The sequence below is a fragment of the Heloderma suspectum genome, chromosome 4 (genome assembly GCF_057233095.1).
Source record: "Heloderma suspectum isolate Gila_16-S chromosome 4, 16-S_ref, whole genome shotgun sequence".
NCBI classification, from domain to species: Eukaryota; Metazoa; Chordata; class Lepidosauria; order Squamata; family Helodermatidae; genus Heloderma; species Heloderma suspectum.
In genome coordinates this window covers 217,119,909-217,132,877 of record NC_139461.1, presented here as the reverse complement: position 1 = coordinate 217,132,877, position 12,969 = coordinate 217,119,909, and the positions used below count along the sequence as shown (strand labels likewise).

At 40.9% G+C, this 12,969-nt stretch overlaps 1 protein-coding gene across 2 annotated transcripts in view; it reads left to right on the top strand.

Moving 5' to 3' along the window:
• The window catches only part of PDE4B (phosphodiesterase 4B), a 352,041-nt gene that overhangs the window by 255,992 nt on the left and 83,080 nt on the right, over positions 1 to 12,969 (top strand). For both annotated transcript variants that reach the window (XM_084852293.1, XM_084852294.1), the window contains 4 exons: positions 694 to 888; positions 5,809 to 5,845; positions 7,881 to 7,951; positions 8,976 to 9,025. In XM_084852293.1, coding sequence (XP_084708419.1) covers positions 694 to 888; positions 5,809 to 5,845; positions 7,881 to 7,951; positions 8,976 to 9,025 — 353 coding nt within the window. The remainder of the gene's footprint in view (positions 1 to 693; positions 889 to 5,808; positions 5,846 to 7,880; positions 7,952 to 8,975; positions 9,026 to 12,969) is intronic.

Genomic DNA, 12,969 nt, shown 5'->3' with positions numbered 1-12,969 from the left:
ACTGGTGTATCTGTCCTTAGGCCTTGTGTGCCAACAATTTTTAAAGTTCTCAGATGAAAATGTTCATAAATATTCCATAACGCCTATGCAGTTGACAGCTCCTTTCAGTCAATTGAAGACAGAGCTCTTACAGCCAGTCCTGTAGACATCTAATGAACTTCAGTATGTAATAACCCCTTCTGTCATGTATCTCATTTGGGAGATAAATTTGCAGAACTACTCGTTTTCTGCAAATTGGTGGTTCTGTATTTTCCTACCTCATTTGTTTTTCTCTGTAACTGCAGTAAGTGTTCTAAAACATTATTCAAAGCCAGGTTTGACTTCACAAATAGATACATAAGATTTCTCAGAGTGCATTTTGGAAGAGGGTGCACAGAGAGTATGCTTGGAAAAGGAAGATGGTGGCATGCAGTACTGAGGACAATTTTAAGAGAGATGCTGTTAACAAAATGAAATCTAAATTGTAGTAAAGTTACAAAGGCCTTTGAGAGTAAAGTATCAGCCACCCACAGGAAATATTATTCTGATAGATTCAGACCCCTTCTACTTCTGTGTTTCTCAGTTCCAGTATGGGGAGGGGTTGTGCTATGTGCTAAATCACAAGTAAATAATATTGTTATTGTTTGTATTTGGTGGCATTTAAGATGATGAATATGCTTTGTCCTGTAACCTTGATGTATTCCGTGTTCACAGCTTTGATGTGGAAAATGGCCCATCACCAGGTCGCAGCCCACTGGACCCTCAGGCTGGCTCTTCTTCAGGACTTGTGCTCCATACCACTTTTCCAGGGCACAGCCAGCGCAGGGAGTCATTTCTGTATAGATCAGACAGTGACTATGACCTGTCCCCCAAGACCATGTCAAGGAATTCCTCTCTTCCAAGTGAACAGTAAGTACATATATCAAAGTATCTACACTACAGTAGGACCATGTGCTGTACCATAATAAATTGATGGTCTATGGTTAAACAGTACATTTTGATTGATATTAATCCATTACTCTTGACTACTAGGCCTTTATTGAGTATGTCTTAAACTACAAATCTTTAGTTGTAGACCTATCTGGGGTGGCATAGCCCTGCATTAATCAATTTGTGGTATTAAAATTATTTAGTCTTGTCGATTTAGGGGTGCTACAAATAATTTGCAAGTGAAAAACAGCTTGGCTTTAGCTGAATTTAAATGTTTATAAAGCTCACCTCTTCATTCTGGATTGTCAAACTGATTTCCATTCTCTGCCTCTTTCACTTTCCTTCACCAAAGGCTGCAATCCTATACACACTTACTTGGGAGTAAATCCCATTGAACTCAATGTGGCTTAATTCTGATTCTCTTTAAAGACCTGGTTCACATGTCATGGTGGCAATTCTTGGGTTGTTTAACCCAGGAATTGTGGGGAGAGCTGAGCACACAAGTTGCATGCTCATCATTTCCACTTTTAATTAACAACCCTGGATTGCCCCTGGGTTGTTTATCTGGGTTGTTTTCATAACATACGAACCTAGAAACCCTGAATTATTTATGGGTTAAGCAACCCAGAGTTAACCTAACAACAAACTATGGGCAATTGTTGTTCTTGGGTTAATAATCAAAAGCGTAAATGATGAGTGCGCAGCTCACACACTCCACTCATCCCTGTACTTCCTGGGTAAAACAACCCAAGAACTGCCACTGTGACATGCAAACCAGCTCAAAATATAAACCTGAAGGAAAGGCATTGTGTCTTTATTTTGATTTTATGTACAATGCTCACTTAATCTAGGAACTCTTGGGTGTTGGGGAATTATTTAAGATGCAAGTAAAAGAAAGTATTCAAGTAATGCTGAAGAGACAAAGGTAATGACTATTAACTCTGATCACAGTCAGAATATGTATATGAAAGAACAAAATATCCAGGACACCATAAACACTGGGTTATTCAGCCCAGATTCTAAGACACCATTTCTAGAATTAAATGAAATTATATTGTCCTTGCATTCCAATTCTAACATTTAACCAATTGTTTGATCTGGCATAATACTTTTTGCTCAAAGGAGTGAATCTACAAATCACTCCAATGTGGTAAAATTGTAGCATCAGAAAGATTTGTATGTGTGTGTACTTATCAGCTAGGTGGGTATGACCATCATTTTCTAGGATTCTTCTCATATCCATGTCTGCATGAATAGGCACAAATATCTTCCTTCTAATATGGAATTCAGTGCCTCCTAGCTAACATGATTGGAATCAAATCAAGGTGACTGAAAAACAAGAGAAGAAGTATCATCATGTTCAGGTGAACCCTGAGTTTGCAGAAGTACAACCCCTCCCTTTAAAAAACCCAAAAGCAGCCAATGCCCCGCCTCCTCAAACAGCTCAATGGGGACTGAGGTCATAGGGTTGGGAAAGAAAAATGGGAAACCAAGGGGAGACGAGAATGAATTAGCTTGCTTGTGCCCCTAATAGTATCCTGAGGCAGGCATGGCTGGATGGCTGGATGAAATCCTGCACTCCTTTTGGAAGGATAAGAATAGTCTGCAAGTTTTGTTGCATGCCCCACTTATGACTCCTAATACAGGAGTGGTAGCAGTGATGATGCCTGAGTTATCTTTTTTCTCCCTCTCACATAATACTAGAACCTGAGGTCAGCCCATGAAGCTGATTGGTGGGAGATTCCAAACAGAAAAAAAGGAAGTACTTCTTCACACAGTGCATAGTTAAACTATGGAATTCGCTACCACAAGATGTAGTGATGGCCACCAACTTGGATGGCTTTAAAAGGGGGCTAGACAAATCCCTAGAGGAAAAGTCTATCAATGGCTACTAGGCTTGAGGGCTATGTGCTTCCTCTGGTATGAGAGGCAGTATGCCTATGTACACCGGTTACTGGGGAACATGGGAGGGAGGGTGCTGTTGCACTCATGTCCTGCTTGTGGTTTCCTGGTCGATAGCTGGTTGGCCATTGTGTGAACAGAATGCTGGACTAGATGGAACCTTGGTCTGATCCAGCATGACCCTTCTTATGTTCTTATGATCAAGTTTTATATTAAAATAAATTTAGCAAGCAAAGAAGCTGATCTATTCATGCTGCTGCATCCAAGCATATGCACTGCAATGAACTTATTATGATTAGTATTAGACTGGAACTGTAGAAAACTGTTTAATCCTTCTCTCTTAAAATGTTTGGTACCTATTTTGTTGATCATAAATGCAAAGATATATTTAATGAAAATCCCTAAGATTTGAACGTACTTTCTGCCGTGTACAGTATAAAATCTTACATGTTGAAAACCCACAGGCAATCCTTCCTCCACCCCCACCCCAAGTTTAAATAGCATTAAAGGCAGTGGCAAAGTCAGCAAAGGCCAGAAAATTTTAAGCTGACCTTTCTCAGACTGTTATGCTCTTTTTCCAGCTGAGAGTAGCTATACAACCCTAACTTTGAATTTCCTGGCTTTTATTGCCTGATATTACAAGAACCTTATGGTAGCTCCTGCTTAGATTATTTTTTTTCTGTGAATAAACACTCTGATTAGAGAACCATTCAAATTAGGAGTAGCCTTTTGTCTATAATAACAGAGAAGATATATCTATCTCTCAGCGCCATAGCTCCTGAACCATGGAACCTGGACACTTGAGCAAAGGCACGCATGCTAAAGGGACCCTAGGGGTGTGCATCTCAGGGTTATTTGATTTCAAAAACTCATTAATTAATTTTAATTAATTTAAATGTGTCCATGTGTTTGAAGCCTGCACTACCATCTTCACTAGGTGGCAGATGTCCTTAGCCAGTGCATAGCTTTGTAGTCAATACAGCTTGAAGCCAGTGGTGAGTGGTCCAAGGGAAAATTATATAGCTGTCCCCTTCCCCTGATCTGGGGTAGCCCTCCTCAGGGAAATAGAGTAGGCAGATCCCTCCCTCAAAGGGCTATAGGGCCTATGCCTAGGGGTGTCAGTGGCCATGGCTTCACTCAGACAGGATGGGCATAATGTGTCCAGATCTGACAGCTATTCCTGACAGAGGAATACTATGGGCGGTAAACGAGCAAATATTATTTCCCAAATACCTTTACCAGCTTGCAAATAAGCCTAGGGTGGCATAAATATATAAATATGAATAATATCCATTTCCAGAATTATAAATATATACACACCTAGGGTTGGATCCAGACTTAGTCATGCTTAGAGCAGACCAAATTAAATCAGTGGGACATAACTTAGTCATGACTAACTTGCCCCATAACTAAGTCTGATCCATCTCATTGGGTTGCATTCAACATTATGCTAGTGGAAAAAGTAGAAGAGTAGAAGAGAATCAGCTTAGTTAGTACAGCCTTAAAAATATTAAGAATTAAATTTGGTGTTTCCCCCCTACTAGGGTAGAATATCACAACCTAAAAAATTAAATAAAAAAATTAAATAAGTTTGTAGCCCCTAAATCAGCTGGTGGGAAGGATCCTACCCCACAGCAAGGACCCTGCTATCCCAAAGGTCCTTGGTGGTGGGTTGGAATTTCCTTCCCTCCAGCTGTTTTCCTGCATGCACCTCTTCTTTTCACCTATTCAAATCAATGGAGACAAAGTTTCCAAAACAGAAATTCAAATCTGAAACATGAAAGAACTAAATCCAAATTAACTAAACATGAAAGAAAGTTTTACAAAAGAAAGTAATTACACAAACAATTTTAAATCCAAAAAACAAAAGAGAAAATGTATTTTTTCAAAGTTCACCCTTATTAAAGACACAGTATTATCTGAAGTATTTGAAACGATCATACATTTATTAAGAGCTGCTCATTTGATTATAAGCTAAACATGGGGGGGGGGAATTATGAGTGGTATTTAAGAAACTGGGATATGACCTATATGATGAAATTAAGTAATATGATGAGGGAGAGAAGGAAGATAACAAGATGCCAAATTCACTGAATGATGCAGTCTTTTTTTCTTATAATTAGAATATAGTTCAAGATAGAGTGCAGCTTTATTCAGTATTAGGAGTAATCTATTTAAAATAAAGCCATATTCTTAACCGCTTTCCCCCCTCTTTTTTAAATAAGATAAAGTGAGAAACAAGCATTTGAGTAATGATGTTGAGGTTAGCCTTGAGATTTGGAAGTTCATTGTTTGTTTTATTATTAATACTATTTCAGTAAGTAGCACTTAAGCAATTTACAGTGCAATCTTATACATGTCTGCTCTGAAGTAAGTCCTATTGATTTAGGCTGCAATCCTATGCCCACGTATCCTTGAGTAAGTCCCATTGAAATCAGAGGAACTTACTTCTGAGCAGACATGCATAGAATTGCACCGTTATTAATGTGTTAAATAACAATGTTATATCATATTGTAATTATGGGTTGTGCTGGAAGCAGTTGGAAACATAATTGTAATATGTTAGCTAAGAAATGGAAACAAAATAGGTTTATGTTATAATGTTGTATAATTTTTTTAAAAACTGCCTCTCACTTATCCACAACCCACCCAATCCTCTGTAGCTACTAACTAAGGTGCACCAAGGAGGTAGTTGTGTTACAGAGCTAGAGCTTGGGATGCAGGGGGGTTAGGGCCAAAATAGATGCAATGCTGGGAAGTTTGTGCATAGCAGTGAAGAGGACTGAATTTCCCACCTTGATTCCAAATTACCATTCCTACGTTGTTCTCTACAACTTTAATCTGTGTGTACAGAATAAGGATGCAACTACTACTCTGGTCATTGCCCACAGTTTTGGAACAAAATAAATATGCATCATGAAGATTGTTCACTATGTAGTAATTAGCTTTTAACATCCTCTAAAATATGGGATTTTGTTTGTTTTCCTTTCTTACTAGACATGGAGATGACCTGATAGTTACACCTTTTGCACAGGTATGTTCTGAATGTTCTAACACTGACTCCAGTGTGATGATGGGGTCTACCTGAGGCATTTGAGAGCCCGAAGTGCACTTAATAAATATTGCTCCTCCCTCATCTCACCTGCCATTCTGATGTGTCACATTTTCACAGGTCCTCCTCAATTCCCCTGGGCATGGTAGACTTCAGAGTGCCTTTACTTGCCCCTTTATATAACTCTTTGTGAACACTGAATCCATGTCCTCACAGGTTGGGACTGTTGCCATTGCTGCTTTCAAAGATTACATCCAATTAAAAGTTAATTGGACATCTTGAGTCTTCCTCCCATTTCTGACTGCCTTGCTATTGCTTGGCTCCCTATAGAAACAGGTTCTCCACCCTTCCCTTTCTTCCTTGATTTCCTAGAGTACAGAGCCTCCAGCCTATGGCCTACTCTGGCCCATTCAGCTCCCCAGTCTGGCCTGCGAAACCTCTTGAGGTTCATGGCTCCAAGCCCCGCCCCCTGGAGAAATCCCCTTGGAGGGCATCCCCCACTGTTATCTGAGACTGGCGATAGCATCAGGGATCCCCCTGCTGGGGCACACCACCAGCAGAACCCCCTCTGTTAGCTCTGATCTCTGCTTGGAGATAACAACAGGAGATGCAGGGTGGTGGACTCGCTTGTGCTGAGAAGACCGGCTGCTGCTGTTCCCAGCACAGGCGAGCCTTGCTGCCCCACATCCCCTGTTGCTATCTCCCATTAGAGATAATAGCAGGGATTCTGATGCTGGCAGATGAGTCCAGCGGCCCCACATCTCCCATTGTTATCTCTGATCTGAGATCAGAGTGACGGGACTCACTTGTGCTGGGAAGAGCGGTGGGGATGTGGGAGTGGCTCCTTCTTCCAGCACAGGCAGGTCCCACTGCCCTCTCTTCATCCCCGTTGCTATCTCCGATGTCAGGTCAGTGATAACAGTGGGAACGCGAGGCAGCAGGACTCACCTGTGGTGGGAGAGCAGCCTCTTCAAGCACAGAGAGGGAAAAAGGGGGTGACATCAGGGGTGGGCCCACCCCCCACATGATATCATCCATCCTGTGGTGGGCAATCTGGCCTCCCACCCTAAAACAGTTCTGCACCCATGCCCTAGAGCGCATGCACCAAGATGATGTGGGAAAGCAAAAGATACTTCTGTCTACTGTTGCAAATATGCTATCCCTACTACAGAAGTGTTGTGCTTGGAGGCTAATTATCGGTTGTATCGAATGTTAGTCCTACTTAGTGTAGACCCATTGAAATGAATGGACGTATGTTAGACTGACATTGGATACAACCCTATGGTTGCTTAGTATGAAGCCTAATGACAGTACACATCTCATACATACCAGACACAGAAGTGTTAGAACTCATTTTGTTTGGAAAGAGTTTGACAGCATAATACTAAGAAGTAGCTGAGTGTTCCACTCTTGCGGTGTTGCTAAAAGCCTGCATATTTGACTCTAGAGGAGGAGGCTATTCTATGTCCTCACTAATTATCTACCATATAAAATTTGTAATGAGTTCCAGAAGGGGTGGATGTAGCATGGGAATGTCATAACTGCTGAGCCATTTGCAGCCATGTATATTGGCTGACCACAGCCTCCATATTCATGTCCCACCCTACCCCAGGTATCCTGTTCCAAATTTCACTACATTGCTGGCTTGTTACAGTTGCATTGTAAGTCATTACCATTTTTGTCCATGCATGAGTTCTAAACTCAGTGACTTGTACCACTTGTTTTCTAAAAGTAGTGGTTCCTCTTAAGAATGTATGATATGAATTATGTATATTGTATAATTAAGTTGAATAATTAAAAGAAACTGTATATTAACTTTTTCTATAGAATGGGCATGATTCAGCCAAAATTAAATCTTTGAAATCCCATTGTCTTAATGGTGAAGGAGTTAGGTACGTGCTTAACTCTCTCCCACTGAAATCAATGGGGCTTTGGAGTATTTAACTGTCTACTTATTTACAGATATACATTTTGTATGTTTGTATTTATTTTAATATTCAGCATGGTCTTTTCGTAGGTCTTGGCAAGTTTGAGAAGTGTAAGAAATAACTTTACTTTACTGACAAATCTGCAAGGAGCATCAAACAAGTAAGCTGCTACTTTTCAATGTTTTCTTTTAATTAACTACAGTATGAAATCCTATACTACTTCCTAGGAAATAAGTCTCTTTAAAATTAGTGAAAGTTACTTCTGCATATAATATGCATAGGACTGCATCATAAAACAGGTTTTTACCCCCAAGCTGATTTTGGGGGGGAAATGTCATTTTTTGAGTTGCAGACACCTGACTAACATTAATCTGAGGACCTACAGTCAAAATATCTGTGTAAATAAAATGTAATTTCTGCAGGCTCTCTCATGTTAAAGTCAATGACAAAAATACAAATGATCTCAATGTGTTGTAGCGCACATTATGCATGTGAATTACAATAACATAAAGTTGTGCAGTTTTTCCCCCTGCCCTGGGGAAATTCCTGTGGATGCCCCTGCTTACAAAGGCTCAAAGTGATGTTAGATTAGAGCAACCTGGAGGGATGGCACATATATACCTACAAATTAGTATTGTCTGTTTTTGTAGACTTGTATAGGCATTCCAGTGCATGAAGTATCCATCCTTCCATATAATAACACATTTTATTTCAATGCATGTACTACAATCTCGCTTTACTTAAGCTTGCTTCACATACATAATACACACTGTGGAGGCACATTACATATGTAATACGCACTTGAAACTGAATCTGTGTGGCAGTAGCTTCTTGTGGCAAACTGTGTGGAGGTGATGACTTACCACATGGATCAGGCACCACTGTGTGTTCCTCCATGCAAAACATTCCAGTTGGCTGTTTAGGTGAGTGGAGAAGAAACCTTGGCAGCTGATCCACATGATAAGGCTGTACATGCGAACATATTTCTGTGTAGATCACCAGGCTGATTCAGTTTCAAGAGAGATCCTTAGCATTCACATAACCATTGTTGTTCATGGGAAGTGGGCCTTAGTCAGCCTGTGTTAATGGCAAATAAATCTTCAGATGGTAATAGTAGGCAGCTCTCAGTCCTGGCTACATCCATGTAATAAGAGCTTCATGGTTTGTTGTTTATTCCTCTACAGGAGATCACCGGCAGCAAATCAGCCACCAATCTCCAGGGTTAATGTTCAAGGTATGTGTTCTGTTGAAAGAAACACATGTTTATGTGAAAATGACTTCTGTTTTAATAATCAGTCTTGTTATGAATGTTATTAATTCCATTAAAAACCCATTAGAGAGCTCATACCTCAAAGACCAGTGGCAATATGTTACAGCACAGAAGACTATGTCCTGTATATATACATAACAAAATCAGAACAGCAATGCTTCCCTCTCAATTTCTTTTATTGGTATTCATCATTCCTGTGTAGGTGGAAGAAAAGCTATTATACAGGCAGTTCTATCATTGCAACACAAGTGGGTACTCCAGATGAAGCATACTTTTTAAAAAATGCACTTCATGGTTTGTGGTTAAGGAAGTGGTTATGGTGGAAAGGACAGTGGCTGTTTTTGGATAAGCAGATTTCATAAAAACCAGTAGCAGCTGGCAAGATATGCATGCAACACATTGGCTAGAGGAAGAGGAGAACAGTGGTAGACAGGAAAAGGGTGAAGGAAATGATTAATTGATGAAATGTGGGAAGGCTTGACAGTAAATGGACACAACTAACAAGAATTGTGAGCAACCTGTTCATAAAATTTTTATATAGAGACTTCTACAACAAAGAGATGGAATTCATTGCCTTGAATTCCCTATGCAGATATGGAATAAGGTTGCATCTTAGTGTTGCTGGTATATTTAAACCTAAAAATGACACTTAGGGTGCAATCCTATGCATGTTTAGACAGAAAAAGTCCTACAATTCCCAGCATGCCCCACCTAGCCATGCTGGAAGTTGTAGGACTGTTCAGGATTGCTCCCTTAGTCATCCATTCATAAGCCTTCTTGGTCCACGCAAGACCCCCGTGGGCATGTGCCTTCTTGACATTCATGCAACAGCCCTATCTATAACTGATGACAGTGCAACTGACCTCGCTGAGGTGCTGATACATGTGATATGCCTCACTTGCCTTCCTCTAGCCTAGAGGAATCAGCTGAAACCAAGTATTCTGCCCCAAGCCTAATAAAAGTTTATCAGCTCTAGAGAGGGCTCAAGGCTCCTCACTAATCCTTTTGTTTCTTCCAGCTTCCTTCAGGTTGCAAAATGAAATTAGCCTTTGCCATCATAATGACAAATGCCAGCCCTTGACACATGGCAATGCTCATATTGTGCATTATGGCCAGTCCTGGGCTCTGCTTCTGTTGGATGTACAACTTTTGAACTGTGTTCATATCACTTGACTCTTTGCTCAGTTTTTCCACTGCATGATACATCTCCAACCTGTCATACCTGGATAGTTGGAGAAAATGTGTAACCATGACAATGTATGTTTTTACACTCTAATAGTATAGGCAAATCCAAATAAAGCTGGCATATGTTGATTTAGACTATATTTTTTAATGTTCTTACTCTAACAAAAATATTTGAGAGTAAATGGTGTCCAAATAAAAGTGTAATTAATCTGGAAACAGATGGCGAACTAGAATTCCAGCCAGCAACTATTAAACTCTCAGTAAGACAGTTTCCATTCATTTTGATAAATGTGGCACTTGGGGGCGTGGGGAGGGGGCTGGTCAGCTTGAAGCAAAGAAAGAGTAGAAATGATTAAGTGAAACAGATGTATTGGCAGAATCATCAATAAAGATACTTATTTCATTATTATGTCTTTTATTCCAGGGTATTGCAGAAAAATGTTTTTACCACATAAAAGACCATCAGCTAAGTAATGGCTTTTGACACAGCTAGGATTTTGAGAAAAAAATACATGGTTGTTTTCCATAACTAGAGCATACACTTTATCTCAAGGTTGTGATGCTGTTGTTGGGGGTTATTATCTTGAAACTCAAAACAGCAATATTTTGCCATTGGAAAATGCAGTTCATCCCTCAGATGGTCATCCAGTGCTTTTGCAATAGCTGTATGGAATGTGGCTGCTCAGGTATTACATTACTGAATATTGTTTGTGACATCACTAATGAAGAGTTACACAATGCCTTCCCCCCACTCCCACTCCAAGTGTCAACATAATGTAACCGTTTGCCATTTTCTCAGTATTCCTTTATTCTTTGAGGGGTGTACACAATTATGTTGCACAGCTCTAATGCGGGAACCCCCATCTAGCTTTTTTGTTTCTGTTTTCTTTCCAAGAGGAAATAACAACTGTGGGACCTGCTTCCCGTCCCCACAACAATGCCTCCTAACGACGCAATCCTATGGAGATTATAGTCGTCAGCCTCTGAACTCAGAGGCTGATGACTATCCAGTGCAGGGCAGCTGGAGCACAAAGGCAGTCCTCACCGCCATGCTCTGGACACTGTGCATTTTTGGCTAGGCAGGAGATTGTGTCTATCTAGCCAGGGTCAGGGAGCTGTGGAGTGGGATTGGGGAGGCCCTGCGGTGCATAGGAAGCTGCGTAATGCAGCTTCTGTGGTCTCCTCCTGTCCCCACCCTTGAGACTGCCCCCTTTTCCCCATGCTCCGTTTCCGAGCATGAGATGTAGCTGGCACAGAGATAATCATGCTGCCTATGAGGGGGAAGGGAAAGGGGCAGGAAGCGTGGTTTCTAGGAACTGCAGTTGGAGCCCTGGTTCCAGACTCAGTTCCCAGAAACTGAAAAGTCCTATGACTCTCTAGACAGTGTCTATTGGCCATAGGATTGCTCCCTCCAAAACTGAAAGGCATATTTAAGCTGCAGCTACAATTTTTAGAGAATTGGGTACTGGGAAAAGTTTGGTTAATCAACACCTTACCGATTTCACTGCTGATTTTCCACAGAGAAAAAGTGAAATATACCAATGGTTTTGACTAGGACATTTCCAAATATTCTCCAGTCTCAAAATTTAGATTAAAAGAATAGTGATTTGGGTGGTGTAGAAACTCCTCCAAAGCACATTTTCTGTCCCCCAGACAAGTGAATGACACTGTCAGTGCAGACTGCATCAATATATCTCATTGTCTTTGGTATTATTTTAATCTGATCTGATTGCCATTTGACAGGGAAGTGGCATACAATTTAGGAAGCAATCCTATGGTCCCTAGACGAGCATCCCAGAGACCATAGGATTGCTCATAAAACCCTTCAAGGTCAGAGACAGTGCTCCGACCTCAGAAGGGGGGATTAAAGATCTGAACCCAGACCCCCTCTCCCTCACAGGTGACGTGGAAAGAACCGCACTGTCTGCCTCTCCAGGGTCGGAAACTCAACCTTGGAGCAGGGGGAAAAGAGGGCATTCTAGTGGGTGGAGAGGCAGGGGGAGGAGACTGGAGAGGCCAGGTTACAAGTTACCCTGAGTCTCCTCCAGCCTCCTTCCCTCCCCCTCTGAAGCTCCCTTGCTAGATGGGTGAAAAGTCTGTCTGGCTAAAATATTGGACATCGGAAGAAGGGAAAGTGAGAATTGCCTCCACCAGATCTCCTCCTGCCCACCCAGCTTCAGCCCAGCAGGGCATAGGAACCTCAGATGCCTCCAAGTTCAGGGGCTTCCGAGTAGCAAGGGTGCAATCGATTGTGTCCTTAATTAATTAATATTGCGTTACATAATCTGGAGCAATCAGTGCTTGGTAGAAGCCTGTATACACATGCAGATTACCCCTCTGGATCTGGACATAAACTCATACTTTAAGACATTACCACGGTTAGGAGGGGGTGATATGGGAAGGAAAGTTTAAATATTTCCACACAACAGCTCTGGAAAAAGGTCAGCTCCCAGCAAATGCATTTCATTAAAAAACAAAAGTTGGGCCATCACATCATAGATCTCCCATGTATGGTGTAGTTTGGCACTTTTATTATGTATAAAAAAGAGGGAAAATTAAAGTTGTATTGTTGCTTTCAATTCTTAAAATGTCTTCCAATTCTAAATGAAATTTTCACAAAAATATAGCTATGTCACCCTAAGAAATTCATTCTATTTCATTTGAAGTTAAATAGTTAATATATACAGAAGCTCTAGTAACTTTATGAGCCCCACTGAAATCAG